Raw genomic sequence first — 20,056 nt, 5'->3', positions numbered from 1 at the left:
GAAGGAGACCCTCAGGGTTATACAGTGGAGGGGGTAGAGAGAGAGGAGGGGAGGGGAGGGGAGAGGTGGGGAGGGGGGAGGGTGGAGGATGGGAAAGGCAACGGAGCACAACAGACACTAGTATGGCAATTTGTAAATCAATGGATGTGTAACTGATGTGATTCTGCAATCTGTGTATGGGGTGAAGGTGGGAGTTCATAACCCACTTCAATCAAAGTGTGGAATATGATATGTCAAGAAATTTGTAATGTTTTGAACAACCCACAATAAAAAATTAAAAAATAAAAAAAAAAAGCAAACACTTAAAGTGACAGATAAAAAAAAAAAATTCTTTCACCCTTTATTTCAAATTTATCTCAGACCTCTATCTCTCCTTTTGAAACTGCCTTGGAAAAAAACAGTCATCCTTGCCTATTTAAGGTGTGGTTTAGTCAGCTTTTCTGCTGCTGTGACTAATGGATCAAACCAGAACAATTTTAAAATAGGAAAAGTTTATTTGAAGGCTCTCGGTTTCAGAGGTCTTAGTCCATAGAAGGCCAGCTCCATTCCTCAGGGATGGAGGTGAGGCTAAACACCATGGGGAGAGAGTGTGGCAGAGGGAAGTGGCTCACATCAGGGTGATCTGGAAAGCAGAGGAAGAGACTCCACTCACTGGATACAAATATATACACCAAAGCCACACCCTACCTCTTCAATTACCACTCAGTTAATCCCAATCAGAGGATTAATTTACTGACTGGGTTGATTCTCACAATCCTGTCATTTTTCCTCTGAACCTCCCTACATTGTCTCACTTGTAAGCTTTTGGGGGACACCTCACATCCAAACCATAACAAGGTGTGAGCGCAACTTTTTCACTAACACAGGCAAGGCATTGTCAACAGCAATTATGTACATAACCTTAAAAAATCAGAGCAAGACCAAGGTAGAAATGCCCAACCAAAAGCAGAATCCTAAAACTATAGGTCCTAGGAGCTGTACTTGCTAACTGCACAGCTTCTGAAGATTATACACATATGCTCTTGAATCATAAGCCTGTCAGATTCAATACAACTGAAAAGATAAGGCAACTGGTTACATTTAAATTTTTTTAAAAAAATAGTTTAAGTATATTCCATGCAATGTTTGGGACAAGTATATTACAAAAAAATTATTTACTGTTTATCTGAAATTCAAATTTAATTGAGCATCCTGTATATTATCTGGTGCCCCCTCCATTAAGTAAGCAATTAGTTTGAAGTACCTGCCATTCCTAGAGAGCAAAGACCCTATTTACAAGGGTATCAACTGCTAGCAGTAACAGCTGTCCTTTACTGTGTACTTCACCCCTCTTCAGTTTTCCTCTCTGTCTCAGCATGCTGAACTGGAAGGGTTAGCAATGTCAGCTAGCCTAAAGGTGAGGGGTAAGGATAAAAAAAGAACAGAAACCAGCTTTCTCCTATCCTCAAGGCAGACAGCTGGTGACAGGTCACCTACATGCCTTGGCTGGTGGAGGAGGATGGCAAAAGTCCTATCTCTAAAGGAAAAGTTAAGTGATAATACATTTCTTAGTCTGGGTTAGTTTCTGATTCGCTGTATGACTTAGAGAGAAGGTAGGACTTGGAGGGAGTGCCAAATTTTCATCCAGTGGCAGAAAAATGTTCCCCCATTTTGAAAAAAAACTAAAAATAAAATATTGCATTTCCAAAATTTCCATGTATATTTGTTCAATGTACCAATTATATTTAGATATAATTGTAGATGTGTACCAATAAAATAAGTGTTTTTCAAATTTTATGTGCTCCAAGATTTTGTGAGATTATTTACTTAAAATATTAATAATTCTAGAAGAATACTTCTAAAGCAAATATTCCACATTATAGGAATACCAGTTGTAAAACATCTAAGAATTATTGGGAAGCACTAAATATTAATGAATATTAACAGAATCTCTCTATATGGCAGTTTTATAATATTTGTTATCACAGATTTGTTCATTTTTTCTGAGATATGTTTGTATCAAATAAGATCATTGAATTTAATTGTATAACTTAATGTTTTGGCAAACATGTATACCATTTGTGTCACAGAATATTTTAAGAATCAGAGGAGAACTATGATTTCACAAATGCAAATATATACATATTTTATGTAACTTTGGAGTTTTTGTTGACTTTAAAACTCACTCAGAAATATCAAATTCTTACACTAAATCTTCCTCTTGACTGGTAGTTAATTATTTGAGATAATAACTATAGAACTATAATACATCTATAGCTAAATTTCTTAAAGTTGTACTTAATATTTAAATATATCAGTGCTGGGGTTGTGGCTCAGTGGTAGAGCGCTCGTCTTGCATGCAGGAGACCCTGGGTTCCATCCTCAGCACCACATAAAAAATTAAATGAGTGAATAAATGTATTTTTAAAAAAAGAACACTCCTTTAAAAATAAATAAATAAATATATCAGTGCTACCTTTTTGAATGAATGCTGACTATAATTACTAGGTTCTTATGTAAATAAGTAGCAATAGAATATTATCAAAACATCTATTATCTTGGTTTAAGATGACTTGAAAATAAATAATAGTATTAACAGTATTTGGTTATTGTGCTCTCCTTATTTTCAGATGCAAGTTTATTTTTTCCATATTTCAATGGGAATTCCTATTTAGAACTGCCTTTTTTTACAACCCTGGATAAGTCAAAGTTTATCCCAGAGAAAGAACACAGCAGAATTGTCACCATCTACTTGACTATAAAAACAAATACTTTAAATGGAACTATTCTGTACAGTAAGTATTAAATGTTTGACCTTCCTATGTTTCTTGCTTCTTTCTCAGATGTTAACCTATTAAATCATTTACTTAAATATTATAGAAAAACTATTCCAACTTAATGCATGAAACATTATCAAAAAGAAATCTTAGTTCTTTGCTGTTTTTTACAAATGTCTTTAATTTATGAGTCATTCAATGGAACATGACTTAAAAACAGGTTCTGAACTGACAAGAAAGAATAGAGCAAGCATATGAATTTGATGGCATATGGCTAGAGCAGTAAAACATAAATGCTGCAAATGTTTCACAGCATATTTTTATGGTATAAATCACTAAATATAAATTGCAATCAATACTTAGTAACTTGGAAGTAGGCAGAACCGTTTGACAATTGGGAAAATTTGTATTACCCTTTTAGCAACATCTATTATCTTGGTTTAAGATGACTTGAAAATAAATAATAGTATTAACAGTATTTATTTATTGATATAGATTTGTATCCAGGGTTCTGTGTATTATTATGCAATATGCTCACAATGATTGCTAAAACAAGAAGTTATGAGTGTCTTTCTTCTCTGAGTGAACATCATAAGCCTTATTAATCTATAGTATTCAAAATATGATGATTGTTTTATGTCTTTTGAAATGAATGCAGGGTAGTTTTAACAATTAACAAGGTGTAATTTCTCCCATACTTTAATAGGTCATCCACTACAGGACAACCATTCTTTCCCACATAATTTGCTCCTCTACTTTGAACTCTTTTGCAAAGTTGATTCATCATTCTGCGTTCTTAACAAAATTTAGGCCCTTTTAATTATTAAACTATGAATAAAATGCCTAAAAGAAGGCTTTCAGAAAAAAAATGGGCACATTTGTAAGTTTTGAACATTGAATTAACACTGAGAATTTATATTATATCTTAGAAAGAAACTGACTTGTCATAACTAGGCCAGCATTATTCATTCCCCAGAAAGAGAAGCGCCTGCACTTAAATGATGGCTTTAGAATGTCCGATTTATTTATGTGAGAAGAGAGAAAGAAGAAGAAAAGAAACTAGGAAAAATTATTTTTCTGTATGAAATCTAAGTGCTGGTAGATGACCATGAAATTCAGAGGTAATAGTCCATTGCAGGAGCAGCAAAACAAAACAAGGAACGAAAGACAAAAAACACAATAATTTAAAGCCATAAGCAAAGTGATTTCCTGCCTTTCAGTTTTAAAAGTTAGATAGAATTGGGAGGTGTTTCCTTGGGATAAATATGTTTTGTTTTTACCAAGTAAAAATAGGTCATAGTTGAAGCAGCATCCAGCCTCTGGGAATTCTGCTCTGGGCCCCTCCATGTTCCCAGCTCATGTCCATGCTGCCCACTCAATGGTCTCTGTCAGAAGGCCACAGAAACACATGCTAAGCATATTTGCCCTCTGTTCAAGTTGGTATCTTAATTTAAATCCAATGAAGCTCAAGCCAATATTACTACTAGAGTATTATTTTTGCCTCTTATCCATTGACAGAAAAACAATCTAACTAGAAATTATCCCTAATAACTGTGTCACTGTAATAATCATCAATTTTTGTACATGTCTAAAATAATTGTTGTAGTTACAGCAGTGAATACAACAAAGCTATTTACTCAAAGGAGTTTCCTAGCCTGTGAATGGAGAAAATATTTTTGTCTGTAATGCACACTTTTTTTTCATTGGTGAGGGGGCAATTTAATCCTGCACTGTGGGGAATGCCCTAGCAGAACATTTCCTGGAGTTGCCGCTTTCTCTTCTCTTGGAATTTGTCAGCTTCATAAAACAACATATGAACACAGAGATTTTTGTGACTCATTTAGATACCCGTAGTTTAAAAGGTGTCTCATCATTTGACATAAGGGCCAATTTTCTTTCTTTTAAAATCAGTATATTATGTGCAGGAACAATTAAAAGTAGTGAGGAAATTAAAACAGATGTTTCACTTTAGATTTGGGGGTTTGATTTTTGTTTGGGTTGTTTTGTTTTTTCATTTTTTTTTCTGTTTGTTTTACCTTCCCCCACCCCCACCCCCAGGATTTCAGTTCAACCCAATTTCATGTCACAAGCATTTATTGAACATTTGTATTTTATGTCATCAAATATTTAAGGAAAAAGGAGAATTACCAGCCTGATAAGCCAATGTCAGCTTTGAATTGTATTCCTAGTTCAAAACTGAACATTTATCTTGTTTCAGTTTGTCTCACCAACTAATTGATGTTGAAAAGGAACAAAAGGAAGATAAAACTTGAATCCTTACGGAGTTACAGTAAAAATCCTCAGAAAGGATGGTTTGAAAAAGAACCCTCTGTGGGAGAGCAACAGCTCTGAGAGCAGCAGTCAAGATGAAAAGAAGGCTTTTTCATTCTGCCACTGAACCAATTCAGAATTCTGGAACCCAGTCAAAGGAGCTACTAATAGGTCATGGGAGAAGGGATGAGACCACACAAAATTCTTTAGGCGCACTTTCAGAAAATGAGCTCTATTCGGCAAGCAGTATCAATCAGGAGGTTTCGTCATGGGATATGTTACTAAGCAGTTGGATCCATTCTATGCTGCTTCTTTGAAAAGACATAAGCATGCCCTGTGGAAGTATGTGATCTTTCAGAATTGGGAGCAGACATCTGACCAAGTCCCAGGAGGCAAATTACACGAGCAACTCCAGTGGGAGGGCAGGATTTAGAATTCATCTCTTTATTACCTACTATGTATACTTAAAGTTGAAGGCAAAAGAAAGACCTGTCTTTGATATTTATTCCAGGGAGGAATTGACACACAAGTGAGATTAGAATGGCCTCCTTTTTTAGGGAGGATTTTAAAAAGTGATTTCTGATACTGCTGGAGAAAACAAAGAGTCATAACACCTGCCTTTCACAGTAAAGTGATTAGCAGAAGAATGCACAGTATCTTTGTTAGATACGTATTATGCTTTGTAATGATGTTATGGTAAGGCCAATGAAATCCCACAGCACTTTCTGACATTGTAGTGCAAAACATCTTCTTTTCTTATAGAAAAGAAAAAGATTGTTCTACTGTTTTAATCGATTTTACAGTGTGAACCTCATAATTCTTTGACTGACTTTGTCCCTCCCTTCTTAATAGCTCCCAATAGAGCTAACATCTGATGCACATAGGCGGGAGTGGGTTCGAAAGCATAGATAGATGAATTCATGCATCATTGTTCATAGGTGCTTAGAAACTGCCTTTCATTTTTTCATCTCTTTTTATGACAGAAACGTCAAGTTCAACAAATTTTTAGTGCCTGGAAGTGCATAACATTCTGTGAGAGATACAAAGTTGAATAAGAGATGGTCTGCATCTCTAGTTTGTCAACATTTAGTGGAGAGATATTATACACATAATTCCAAGGAAAGTCAATGATGATAGGTCTTATAATCGAAGTATAAATTAAGAACTGAGGCAAAGTAGAAAGATTCATCACTCTCTGTGTTTAACATCTCTTCACTAAATAGGGGACACTTTCTCATCTGGAACTATGGAAGAGCTCTCTCTTCCACCCCATCTCCTCAGCACCTCAACCAATACCTTGCATAGAGTAAAGGGCTTGATTGGAATAGTACTTTAAGTTCCATTTGTGATTTATTCAACCTTGATGGATGTGAAAACTAAGTATGTATTGAATCTTTGGGAAATTGTCCCATTGGACATTGTAATACATTCTTACTCTGACAAATATAAATAAGCAATACAGAATTCACTGGTTTAGTCAAAAGTCAACTTGAATCAAATATATATTTTTTCCTGTATCTACTCAAACAATCAGGAACAGAAATAGGTTTGGTAATATTTTTTTGTAACAAAAAGTAAGTATTTTTGCAGTTCGGATAGTCCTCCCTATCCCAAGTGTTGAACTTTTGCCACTGTAGCATGAAAGTGATCATAGATAATATATAAATGATTAAGTGTAATTGGATTACCATTAAAATTTATTTACAAAACCAGACAGTGGCAGAGTTTGTTCCATAGGTCATAGTTTTTCAACCCTATACCTAAAAGGATATGATTCATCAAACTTCTCTGGAAATAGAATAATTCAATTCTACTCCTGATTGAAATGAATCAAATAAATGCCAATGCAAGATACAGCTCTGCCTCTGATATAACCACCAGGGAAGTGAACCAACCAGCTTGATTCTGGTGGAAGAAGGTGAGGGACAAAAACAAATAAATAAGCAACAGCAATAACAAAGAACAGATGATCCCAGTGGAGGACTGAAATCCTGCTGTGCCTATTAAGAGACTAGTATAATCTAGCAATTAAGAAAATTACTCAAGAATTGGACTACCTAGCTCTTTGATCAAGTTCCCTGTGTCTCCATGTCTTCAAAGAGGAGTAATGATAATACATACCTAAGACATAAAAAGCCATTGCAATCACTGAAAGAATTAACTACTTAACCTGCTTTAAAAAGTACCTGGTACACAGCAAACATGAAGTATGTGCTAGATACCTTGCTTGTTCAGATAATGCTTCACCTCAACTCCTAAAAACTTGGCTAAGGAAAAAGCATAAGGAATTAGGGTCCTAGGATAAAAAAATTTTGACTGAGAGGTACCCATAATTATATCTAATGGACAGCCATAGTCACTCTGGGAAGGAATAGACTATTAAAAACATCCTGTAATTAGATGTGATAGACAGTTTCAATTTTGAGTTTTCATTTTTATCATTTCATTCAAATAAAGAGAATTCATTTTCTTTAAGATTGTATTACTGATTATTTTACTGGTTAAATGCAATTAACAGGCTAGAAAAAAAATAAATAGGCTTTTAATAAGTTTAAGACAATGGTCCAGAAGTTAGTCTCCAATCACATGTAATAAGCATGTGTCCAAAAGCTAATTAAACATGTCAGCCTGCTGCCATGATCCCTCAGTTTCCCCAGATCTTCTCTGCCTGCCATCTTTACCCTACTGATTAGCTCACTGTGACACCAGTTATTGCCTGGATCACCATTGTGACTCGCAGATGCCTTCAAACCATGAGCTGTGGCTATAGTTGCTACTGGGATTCCTACTGCTGCATACAAACCCTAAACTTTAGGGTGAGCCAAGAAAGAGCGATCTATTATTTGCACTCATCATTATTAATTCTTTAGGAATGATACTAAATTTTATTTTAATTCAAACTTAAATTTATTTTAATTCAAATCTATTTATATATAAATTTTAGACTCAAACTTATTAGGATCATCTTTCTAAAAGGCTACGCAACTAGCAACTGGAGTTTATTGTTTTGAGAGAAATAATTACTATTTCTTGTTCTATACAGCATTTTTGTGATTAAATTACAGACATGGTAGTTTTATTAAGAAAAGTAAAATTTGAGAATTATTGATTTTATAAAGTTTCAAAATACTATATGAATAAAATTCAGAAAAAATCATACATAAATTATTTATTGAAAAAAATACTACAGAATCTAAGAGTGTGAAGAACTATTTCCATAAAAGGATAGGTTCACACTTTTACTCTAATGGATCATGAAGTATCTTTTAGTGAAACAGCGAAATGGCTTTCTTTAAGGGGCTTCATAATGAGCTGTTCTAGAGCTTTCAAGTCCCATCCAAAGGTAGCACAAATGGGAATATCATGGAGAAAGAGAACTGCTTTTAAGATTTGCCAGATGTAGTCCTACACTGCATAACAATGTTTCAGTCAATGTCAAACTGCATCTATAACTCAGATCCCACAAGATTATACTAGAACTGAAAAATAGTGACATTGTAGCCATCATAACATTATGGTGCAATACATTATTCACATTTGTGGTGATACTGGTGTAAAAAGCCTTCTGTACTGCTGGTCATTTAAAGTATAACACATACTGCTGGGTACACTATGAACAGTACATAATACTTGATAATGATAATAAGATCATACAGTAAATTACAAATGATTTAGTGGCTTAAAACAAAAAATTTACTCTAAGTTCTGGAGATCAGTGGTTCTAAATTCATCTCCTGGGACTAAACTCAAGTTGTCAGCAAGACTTGTTCCCTCTGGAGACTCCAGGAAAAACCATTCTCTGCCTTTCCTAGCTGCTGATGGCAGCTAACTCTGTGGTTTGTCCTGCATTACTTCTGTAGTGACAGCCTTCTCCTCAACTGCCTACAAATCATTCTGTGCTTCTCTTGTGTAAGGACACAAGCGACTATAATTAGGGCCTATTCACAGATAATCCAGTATGATCTTCCCATCTCAAGTCCCTTAATTTAATCAGATCTACAAAAATTTCTCTTTCACTGTAAATTAACACTCACGTTCCAGAAATTAGGATGTGGCTGTCTTGGACTTACTCTGCCAACCACATCTGAATACTTCACATTCATAGAAAATCAGTTCTAGGTAGAGTGTAGATCTTAAGTAAAATCTACAGAAAATAACATAGAGAATAAATTTATAGTTGGAGTAAGCAAAGATTTTTTAAATTTATTTATTTTAATGAGTATATATGACAGCAGAATGCATGTTGATTCATTGTACACAATTGCAGCACCACTTTACATTTCTTTGGTTGTACACAATGTAGAGTCGTACCATATGTGCAGTCGTCGTACATGTACCTAGGGTCATGATGTCCATCTCATTTCACCATCTTTCCTACCCCCACAGCAAAGACATTTTAAAGATGACTTAAAAAGCACTACTCATAACCATAAAGGAAATAATTCACAAATTGACCCACACTAAAATTAAAGAAATTGTATTTATCAAAACTTGCCCTTAAGAGTATTGACATAAAAATCTATAGAATTAGAGAATATATGAAGATATTTGTAGTAAATGTAGTTCACAAAGAGCTTGTTTCCAATAAAGAAAAAGCAAACAACTAAATAGAAATATGAGAAATAAATACAAACTCTCATTTCACAAAAGAGGGTATCAAATGGGCAGTAGATATGTCAAACTTCACCAATAATCTGGAAAATAAAACCCAAAGATATAATAAACATAACAGTTAAAATCTACCGGTGATCGTATCAAATAGTAATAATAAGAATATGGATCATCTGGAACGCTTTTAAGGTGGTAAATATAATCATACTGAGAAAATGAAAGGAGTTAAAATAGTTACTCAAGTTCATCATTCGTAGTTTCTGACAAAGCAATTGAATTCTTGGATACATACACAGCAGAAATGTGTGTCCTTTAACATAAAAGACATATGGATTTTCATAGCAGCATTATTCAGAGTAACCAAAAACTAGGAGGGAAATGGCCATCAGTAGTAGAAAGAACTGAATTGTAAATATTAATTTACTAGAATATTTTGAATCACTGAAAAATAAATAAAGGGTAGCATAGTCACTATCTCTCAAACATAGTATTGAGCAAAATTAGACAGTAAAAATATATACAGTATGGTTCCACTAATGATCAACAAAACTAACCATAGATATTCAATATCAGAACAGAGGTTATTGTTGGTGAAAGAAAGAAAAATGAGTAGTGATTGGCAGGACTTCTGACAATGCAGACAATGCTCCTTTTTTAAATTGGGGTGATATTCAATTGAGCAGGTTCACTTTGTGAAAACTCACTGAGCTATGTACTAACAATTTGTGTCATTTTCTGCATGAGTTATGTTTCAATTAAAAAAGTATAGAAAAGACATCTATGAACTTATAAAGACAGATGTCTAAAATTTATCTTAAGTGAAAAGAGAAATATGTATAAATGAAATTATTCATGAACTCACGAATAAAGCACAATCACCACTTAAAAATAAAGTTGGAATATATAAATACTTATTTGTGGATAGATAGGTGATGGAAAAGAATATCTCAAATTGGGATGGATCAAGGGATTTTCCACCTTTTTCTTCATTTCAATTTTTATAAGAGATGTACATTATTTTGTAATCAAAATTAAATAATTATATGAAATGGGAAACCATAGAAAATATAGCTTAGACCTTAGATTCAATCATTATTATTATAAATCTGTTATTGAATATTCCATATTTTCCAGGCACTTTTCTATTTACCCTTATATGTAATTATCACAGTAGTTTCTAATAGTTTCTCTTGTCACATTTTAATATCTGAAGAAATTGTGGTTCCAAATAACTAAGAACATCTAGCTACCAGGAAAACACAGTTAAACTAATGTCAAGTTAATACTGTTAATGTCTTACTATCCTCAGCAAAAATAATGTAAAAAATAATATGTATGTCTAATATAGTATTTAATACAATAAATAATTATCTAATAGCGCTATTAATATTCCGTAAGTCATTACTCCTTGAAAACAAAGATTGTGTTTGTTGAATGGATTATTTTGTTAAAATCAAAATACATATCTACATTGAGTTTTTAATGTATTGCTTGTTCTTAAAGGTATTGAAAGTAATTTTGGAAAACAGTTCCTTCATTTATTTCTTGTGGAAGGAAGACCCACAGTTAAATATGGATGTGGAGGCTCTCAAAATATCTTGACTCTTTCTGCTAATTATAGCATTAACAACAATGAATTCATCCCTATCACCATACGGTAAGTATTCCACAGTAATTCTTTGAATTTTAGGGCATAACATTATTTTAAAGATAGTATTTGTATGTGTAATAGCTATCCAAATATGAAAAGAAAAAAAAAAAGCACATCTGATTTTTTTTTCACAAGCTACTCTTTTCAGTTGGCAAAGTAAACTAAAAATTGAACTAAGGTATAATTTCATAGCATTTGGTGGTAATCAAATTTTACACAAAACAAATCAATTTGTAAATGTCATGGTATAAGCAAACATATTACAATAATGAATCAAGTAGTTTAGTTGAAATTAAGATCTATTTTAATTGTTCAATAAAGTATTTAGTAAAAAGTACAGCTGCCGGGAATTGAACAGGAGCCACTAGGAGCACAGTACAAAAAAGAAGAAGGGGGGGGGGGATATTAACTGCAAATGTCTTGATGGAGTATATAAATTTTTAGAAAGCCTTCCTTAAATTAGCTCATGCTTCAGAATTAAGAAATATCAGAAAAGAGAAATGACTATATATGATGGTCACATTTCAAGGACATTACTGAATAAAATTTACATATTTCAGCCAAGAACTTAAAATTCTTCATCAGTATAGCAATCTAGTGATAATGGTCTCAAAAGTTCATCCATATTGGTGAAAAATATCATTTTTTGACTGTGCATCTGTGTAAGAGCACATTGGATACTTTACTCTGATGAGCAGGAATCTTGGCTAACCTAGGCAGGCTACATAAATCAAATAAACTTTCTCAGGGACCACATCAATCTGAAAATAACATCAAGAAAATTGACACCAATCTAAAAATGTAAACTTACAGGCACAGATAGCATCTTACTCATTTTTAATGCTCATAGCAGGGCATTTGACAGATAGAAGATATTCAGTAAATTTCTAAATAGATAAAGAAACAAGGGTGTCTGTTCTACACAATTCAGTTGGTGATAACAAGAAGGCAATGAAATTTCCCCAAAGTAATTAAATTATTATTTGTAAATTGGCTATACTCCTTTGTAACCAAGTTATGTACCAATAAAACAAAATTTCAGAGTGATGGACTTAATTCATTTCAATCATCTATCTTATAAGTGTTGCTTATTGATAACAATGAAGAGCCAGATGAGAAGGTGAATAACAGAAAACTATTTAAAAGGCTATTTAAATGAAAACTATTTAAATGATGACTATCTATTGCTAAAGTCATTTTGTAGTGTCATAATTTTATATAAAAATAGTGCATTCTATTTATGAAATTATTTCCACTTTGGGTCAAACTTTTTTTAGAAGAATGATTTCCTTATTTGTTTTTAGGTAATAATGACTTAATTGAGCAGCCCTCAAATCATTCAGCTTCTTAGTTAGTGTCAAATGGAAAGCATTCTGTAAAAATAAAAAAAATGAAAAGAAAGGACTTTTCTAGTAAAACTGAAAACAAGGAACTTCACATGTCTTTGAATTAATTTTATCCAATTAAATCCTTTTTAACCTGAGGTGACTAAGTTATTATTTATAAATTACTTTTACCCTTTGGAACACTGGGCATTGTGCAGAAAAAAACAAAGGAGAGATCTGCTAACAAAGGAACAAAAGTGGTCTTTTTCTAGAATTTATCTCTACGCAAAAATGAAAATGTACTTTTACTTATAGGCAATATCCTCCAAGAGTTCAAGGTTACAGTAGTATGATGGTATGAGACTAGGACTACATTGTAGATTATATATTTTATATTATACATCATTATTTAAAATGTTATCTGCTAAGATTTCTTTCAATAGTTCTTATTTTTTTCATTTCTCTTTGCATTTCTTCTCTTTTTAAATCCTGTTTAATTTGTTTATTCATTTAACAAAATGGTGCCTATTATATCCATAGCACTATATTAAGCTTCTAGAATTTAATGGTAATCCAAAATTACATAAATTTCTTATTCTTGTGTGTATGCAGTTTAATGAGAGAGATTAACAGTCTCTGACACTAATGAGGGAATAGTTAAATTTTTTTAGTTTTGCTGGAAATGAGAGAAATATGATGCAAAAGCAAATTACATTAGCCTGGCCCATGATCATTGAAAACTGTGTAGTGGTGAACTTAGAAAAAACAAAGAAACAGACAAAGCTAGAGGCATGTGTTCTAGGCAGAGGGAAGAGTGTGTGAAAAGACGGGTAAGAAGATCCATGGCATATTCAGACACATCATAGATAGTGTGTATAGAACAAACAAGCAAAGAGGATGGCTAAATACTGGAAGTCTACATTGGAAAGGTCAACAGTTGGAAAATTCTATGGGCCATTATAGCTATGTTAAGGAATGATTGCAGGGGCCACTTACACATCCAAGACATCATAATTACTAGGATGAAATACACTAGTGTCAGTCAGGCTCAGTGACACACACCTGTAATCCCAGTGACTTGGGGGTACTGAGGCAGGAGCATCACAAGTTTGAGGCCAGCCTCAGCAAGTTAGCAAGGGCCTTAGCAGCTTAACAAGACCTGTCTCAAAAAAAAAAAAAAAAACCAATGACAAAAGGGCTGGGGATATGGCTCAGTGGTAAAGCTTCCCTGAGATAAATCCTCAAAACTAAAAAAGAAAAATGATACTAGTGTCAGAAAAAAAGAAACTCACATACATAAGATATAAGTAGGAAAAAAATTGTAACTGATTGAATACCAGTAGTAAAAATTATGTCAAAAAATGAATATTCATTTTCTGATGTGCAACTGGATAGAACTTATCTTCCAATGAAATAGTAAACAATACAAGGAGAGCAGGTTTAATAGAAAATATTAAGAGATCAGGCTTGAGTGCAGTGATGAAAATGCCTTCGAAACATTAAAGTGCAGTTTTCAATTTAACATATGGATGTTGAGCTCAGAGGAGAGGTCTGGACAGAAAATTAAATCTGTGAGTCACTAGTCTACAAATGATTGTTGGAACCATGGCCATGGATAGGAGTATAGAGTTAGGAGAAAGAATTGCCCATGACAAAGTCTAAGAGCTAACATTTAATGACTCAGTAGAAAAAGATAAAACTGTAAGAGTCTGACAGAATAACCAGAAAAGTTGTAGACAAATAATAAAAGTGGTGTGTTAGAAGACAATGGGAAAGTTTATTAAAAATCCACTGGACCCTCCACCAATTCTATGACCCCAAGACTTCTTTGCCAGTGATCAAGAAACTGTAGATGAGAGAAGATTAAGTCAATAAGTTAAGGTAACTCTTTGAACATGTTTTATTGTGAAGGAGCAAAAAATGATACAGTAGCAATTGAGGGCTGATGAGAAATTAGGAGGAAAAAATGTAAGATGAAAGAGAAATGAACATGTTTAATTGTTGATTAGGATTATCAGTTCAGTGGAAGTCTTATTACACAGAAAAATAAAGAAAAATGATAACATGAAATGTCTCAAAAGTTTGGAAAAATAAGCTAAAATACAGATGAGAGAAGATTCCTTCTGGAGTGGAAGAAATGAAGACACACAACCTGGGGCTTCTGTTTTTTGTGTGTGTCTGCCCCTTGATCTATAAATGTTTTTGCTTTATCCCTATCTGCGCTGTTTATGTCATCTTCTCTGTCTCCTGTACTCCACTATTTCTTTTTTCTTTTTTAAAAATTAAATTTATTTTTACTGGCAATAAAAACATAACAATTATACATATTAATGGATATCATACAGCATTTTTTTAAAAGAGAAAGAGAGAGAGAGAGAGAGAAATTTTTTCAATATTTATTTTTTAGTTCTCGGCGGACACAACATCTTTATTTTATTTTTATGTGGTGCTGAGGATAGAACCCAGCGCCCCGCTTGAGCCACATCCCCAGCCCCAACATACAGCATTTTGATACATGAATCCATTGTGTAATGTTTAAATCAGGTTAAATATAATGTCTCCTCAAACATTTCTATTTCCCCATCATTAACTGGGAAAAATTTAGAATTAACAAAGGTCTTTCTGTATAACCCTCTCTGGTTATCTTGATTCTCACTGACAAGACTCTTGCTATTCAAATTCAGGATGGATTTCTGTCTGAAAAGCTGGTGAATTAAGGCTCCTCTTTAGTCATATGCATGTTGACTGTGTTTCTTCCATATTTACAAGTTTCCTGAAAATAAAATCATACAGCATGATTGATAAGAACTTGTTTTCAAAAATTAGTAGAACAAACTCTAAGGTAAACCCATAAAATATGGCTTTTTTAAATTTTGTTTTTAGCCACAATTTTTGTATTTTATTAGCCAGTATTTCCTCCTGTTAAATTCACATTATGTCTGTAAGATAGAAGGCAGAAGTAGAGCAAACTTGAATAAGCCACTTGTAGTGATTGAGGTCAATTCAGTATCAAGATAGAAGTTCTTCTTAAATGAAATGGAGCAGAGATCACAGTTTTACAGATATATTGTAATTCATACTCATGCACAGTTTGTCTTTCATTTCATCGAATTTTGAAAAGGATCACATAGAGAGAGCTATTGGTTTTCACAAGGGTTATTCTCTATTGGGAAGTTCAGAAAAATTTTCTTATTTTTATATATATATATATTTAAAGTTTCTGAAGTTTAAATTTTTCTAGCACCTTTAGTGCTATTCTATACAAAGGCTTACTCTTTATGCAGAATTTTTTATTTAAAGAATCCTTGTGTCCTTTCCTCAATGTGACTTATTGTGTTACCTGCACTTTTGAAGCCATGCAACCTATTCCACCGTCCTTAGATCCTACTGTCCAACGACACCTTACAAGGTTTCCTCAATGATTTACCAAGAGATGTAAAGTTAACCAGGTTTGTTGAAGGCATACTCCAATTTCTCATCATTCCTTTTGGTTAACAGTTCTTAGGTAGTCAAAGTGAGATGATGGCCAAGAATTGTGTAACTGCCAGAATCACACATCCTCATTAGCCCCTTAGCATATCAGAGTAAAGGGACCCATGCTTTAAGACCAACAGGATAGAAGCTGAAAAAGATTCTAATAGTAGGTCAGCAAAAACCCTTGTTAACACTTGCAAAAATCTCAAAGTACATCAAGTAATACCTTTGCAAAAATTTTTGTCATGGTAACTTTTTAAATATTTAGTCTTAAAAAATACTGTTGAGTTTTGTAAAGACCCGATTCTAATTGTATCCATCTTTTAATTTCAATGAGATAAAAACTTCATTTATGTGCATATGTATATACCAATAATGATTACTTTTTATTCATTTTAATTAGCTCTTTCCTGAAATTGTTTAAGAAAACAGATTAAACAATGTATTATAATGTACAACTGGCTACAAACTTCAAAAGAATGGAAATCAATAAACATTCCAAGGATTGATTTAATTATGTCAAATGAAGATATTCATTAGTAAATAATCAATAGAAATATAAGAAAAACGATAGTTTCTTCTAACGCTCATATTTGTCAAAGGCCTCTCAGATAATTCTGCTTAACATCAGATTCCAGCACTTTGACATTTTTCCACATACAGTCTCTGCATTACCATTTGTTGCCCAGCTGGTATTGACCTGTAAATATACATAGAAATTGAGCAGAGGACCACCTAAATTCATGCAAAAAGTAAAAAATACCCATAATCTATTAACAACTATAATTTTGAGAGTAACTTAAAATGTTACTTTTGTTTCCAGTAGTCTAAAGTATATAAATGTTTTTCACACATTCCTGATCGTTAATATTTTATGAATTATGGATTGCATGCCTTTAGTTTTAGAGCCAAAAAACTATGTAATAGTGAGAGCCTTCACTTTTTGAAACAGATGGTGACTTTTGAACTGTGCTAAATCTATAAGATATTAGATTTATTCATAAAATGTTGCCAGGTCAATATGGAAAGTTTGGCAAGATTTTCATTTTAAAAAGGTCAATCTTCATCACTTCAATATTAATTTCTGTATCTTTTCCATCGACTTCTCCATCTGGTATTTCTTAGAGGAAATGTAGGAAAGCTAGAGCTCAATATGGACAATGCTTTATTATTACTTTGATAAGCATATACATACATAAATCTGAACATTGCTTTTGGTGCTTTATCCATAGCCACACTATTCATACCTAATATGTCCATTTATAATATATCTCAGTACCAGCTGGAGAGCAAGTTATAATATATTTTATTTGTATTAAATTATAAAGGTCTACTAAAAACCAAAATTGTTTTTATTAAATCAACTAAAAAACCTTTAAAGTATATCTATGTACGTACAAGTTGGTGATTTTAGCATTGTTCAGAATTATTAAGTACTATCCTCTGCTGGTATGTAGTGTTTGTATACTTTGCATATATCTTGGAAAACAAGAATGTTAAGTATCGGTTTTGTGCTTAGTGATGCAGAAATAAGGTGGAGCTTTCTAAAAGAAAATCATAATCTGTGAATATGAATCTACATAGTATATCTGTTGAATAAATAATACACCAGGGAACCCTACAAAAACTGGTTTGATGTTTAAAAAATATATTTCACATGATTGTTTGATATGCAGTCATGTTTATCCCTCTTTATTGTACAATGAACTTCAAATCATCAAAATGGAATAGCTATTAACAAAATTGCAAAAGTGAAAACTGAAGTCCACGACTCCTCATATTTGGTATATTGAGTCCAGAAGATGAAGAACATGTTGACCTTCAGGTTCAGAGGACAACTGCAAAAAATCTGCTAAGGAGAAAAGGAGATAGCAATTGGCAAATTCATCTATAACATGGAGTGAGATTGAGTTTTTGTTGTTTTTTTTGTTTTGTTTTGTTTTGTTTTTTGCAGAAAGATTAGGAATTCAGGGGACAACAGATGAAAGAAGATCTGTAAAGACATCAAGGTGTAGATGACACTCTTCTCATTTAGGAAACTGTGGAAATTAAGTGTGAGGACATAAAGATCAAGGGGAAGATGCTTAGCTCTTCAGGAAATCACCATCTGCTTTCTCTAATCCAGAGAATCAAAATAAATAAAAAATAGAAAGGAAAAAGTTTTGAGCACTAGCAATGTAAGCTGAGGAAGGCTTAGAGACTCTTGTCCTTATTGTCAGTGGTTGATTTCTGCAACCATCATAAATGCCTGTTGAGAAAGTTTGAATTATTCGTGGGTGGTAGCGGAGTATAAGGCAAAAAGAACTTCCATCATTAAAAATCACTTCTCCGTGTAAGTTTAAAATATGTTGTCAATTGTGTTAAGACATAATTTTGACAGTCCTATAAAAAGGCAATAGGAAGCAAATAAATACTTTGGGGCAAATTGAATATATAGGAATTTGGGCAGAAAAATAATGATAGATTCAGAGAAGCAGAAAAGTAATGATAGATTCAGAGAACACTTTGCCACAGAGAACAGTTAAAATTAAGAGATTTAACATGTTGAAAGCTAAGATTCATGAGGAAGCATCAAGGGATTATTTGTTCATTAAATGAAGGAGAGGTGTTTAACAATATAGATTTATATTGTGTGTATTTTCCAACCCACTTCTGAAGTCCCCATGGCTCTCCCTAATTGGGATCTATTATTACGGTTAGAGGATATTTGATTGCTGCCTTAAAACGGCTACCAGGGAAGATATTTTACTGTGAAAATTGTTTAAAACCTATTCTTAGTGCTAGGCCTCAATACTTGACAATATATTTGTCTTAATTAAGTTCTTTAAAATAATTCTCACTGAGTGAACTCAATATATAGATCATCCTATTTATAAAAATAAAAGACACCACCTAACTTTCTAAATGAAGCTAAAAGAAGCCATGCCAGCTTCCTCCTCAACAAATTGCCCCCAGCTTCATCAATACACTGAAAAAAAAGCACATAGAGGTTGAGATAGATTGTCTTACAATTTCACATCTGTGAACCCTTTTCACCTAACACAAAATATAGTTAAGAATAATTTAAGACTTTTCAAAAGATTTACTGATTTTTTTTAATTGAAACCTGGTTCCATTGACAGATACTGATACCAAGCCAAAGTTTTTGAACTCAATAAATATGCAATAAAATTTTTAATATTTCTTTAGAAAATTTATTCTAATGCCATCACGAGACACAGTAAATCCCTGTTTTATAGTATTTGATACATAACTGTGTCCTAGTCCGTATTAGTTTTTAACTTTGAATTAGCTGACCTAATTCTAATTGCCAGTAATAACAGAAAAGTCCAACTCTGCCCTTCACAGACAAAATGTTTCAAAGATGTTTAAAGAGAAAGAGAGAGAGAGAGAGAAAGAAAGAGAGAGAGAGAAAGAAAGAAAGAAACAGAGAGAGAGAGAGAGAGATTTCAAGACAAAGCCTTATACTAAGTACCATAAAATTGGAATTTACTAGGCAGCAAAATGACATTATGTCCACAAATATTCAATGCAATCTTCTGATTTACATAGGAACTGGTAAAATTCCCACCATTTAGAGTAGAACATTTTCCTGTCATACATGTTCGACTGGGATGAACTCCTCCATGCCTAAGGACTCATGTTCCCTCTCCCAAAGGAATATAAAACAAAGGAATATAAAACATCCTCCTGTTTAAATATTAATGGCAATGTCCTTCATCCCTTCCACCAGAATACAGTCACAGATATTAGAGCGAAGAATCCCAACTCCTCTGGCACCAAACATTAGAAAAACTGAAGCAGACACAGTTCCAACTTGACATAGTCTTTGTGTAGAATTTCTGAGACAGGAAAAGGTAAAGTCTTGCTCCAGGAATCAACAACAAACAAATCTGATACTTGGACAACTGAACAAGCAATTCTGAGGATTCCTTTTAAAAAAAAAAAAAAAAAATATATATATATAT

At 33.1% G+C, this 20,056-nt stretch overlaps 1 protein-coding gene across 1 annotated transcript in view; it reads left to right on the top strand.

Moving 5' to 3' along the window:
• Eys (eyes shut homolog) overlaps positions 1–20,056 on the top strand; it is a 1,560,564-nt gene that overhangs the window by 1,253,332 nt on the left and 287,176 nt on the right. Inside the window, 2 exon segments of the mRNA XM_015487393.2 lie at positions 2,610–2,774; positions 11,142–11,295. Coding sequence (XP_015342879.1) covers positions 2,610–2,774; positions 11,142–11,295 — 319 coding nt within the window.

Source organism: Marmota marmota, unplaced genomic scaffold (assembly GCF_001458135.2).
Source record: "Marmota marmota marmota unplaced genomic scaffold, marMar, whole genome shotgun sequence".
Lineage (NCBI taxonomy): Eukaryota > Metazoa > Chordata > Mammalia > Rodentia > Sciuridae > Marmota > Marmota marmota.
The sequence above is the reverse complement of the archived record's forward strand: the minus strand, read 5'-3'. Positions and strand labels throughout refer to the sequence as shown.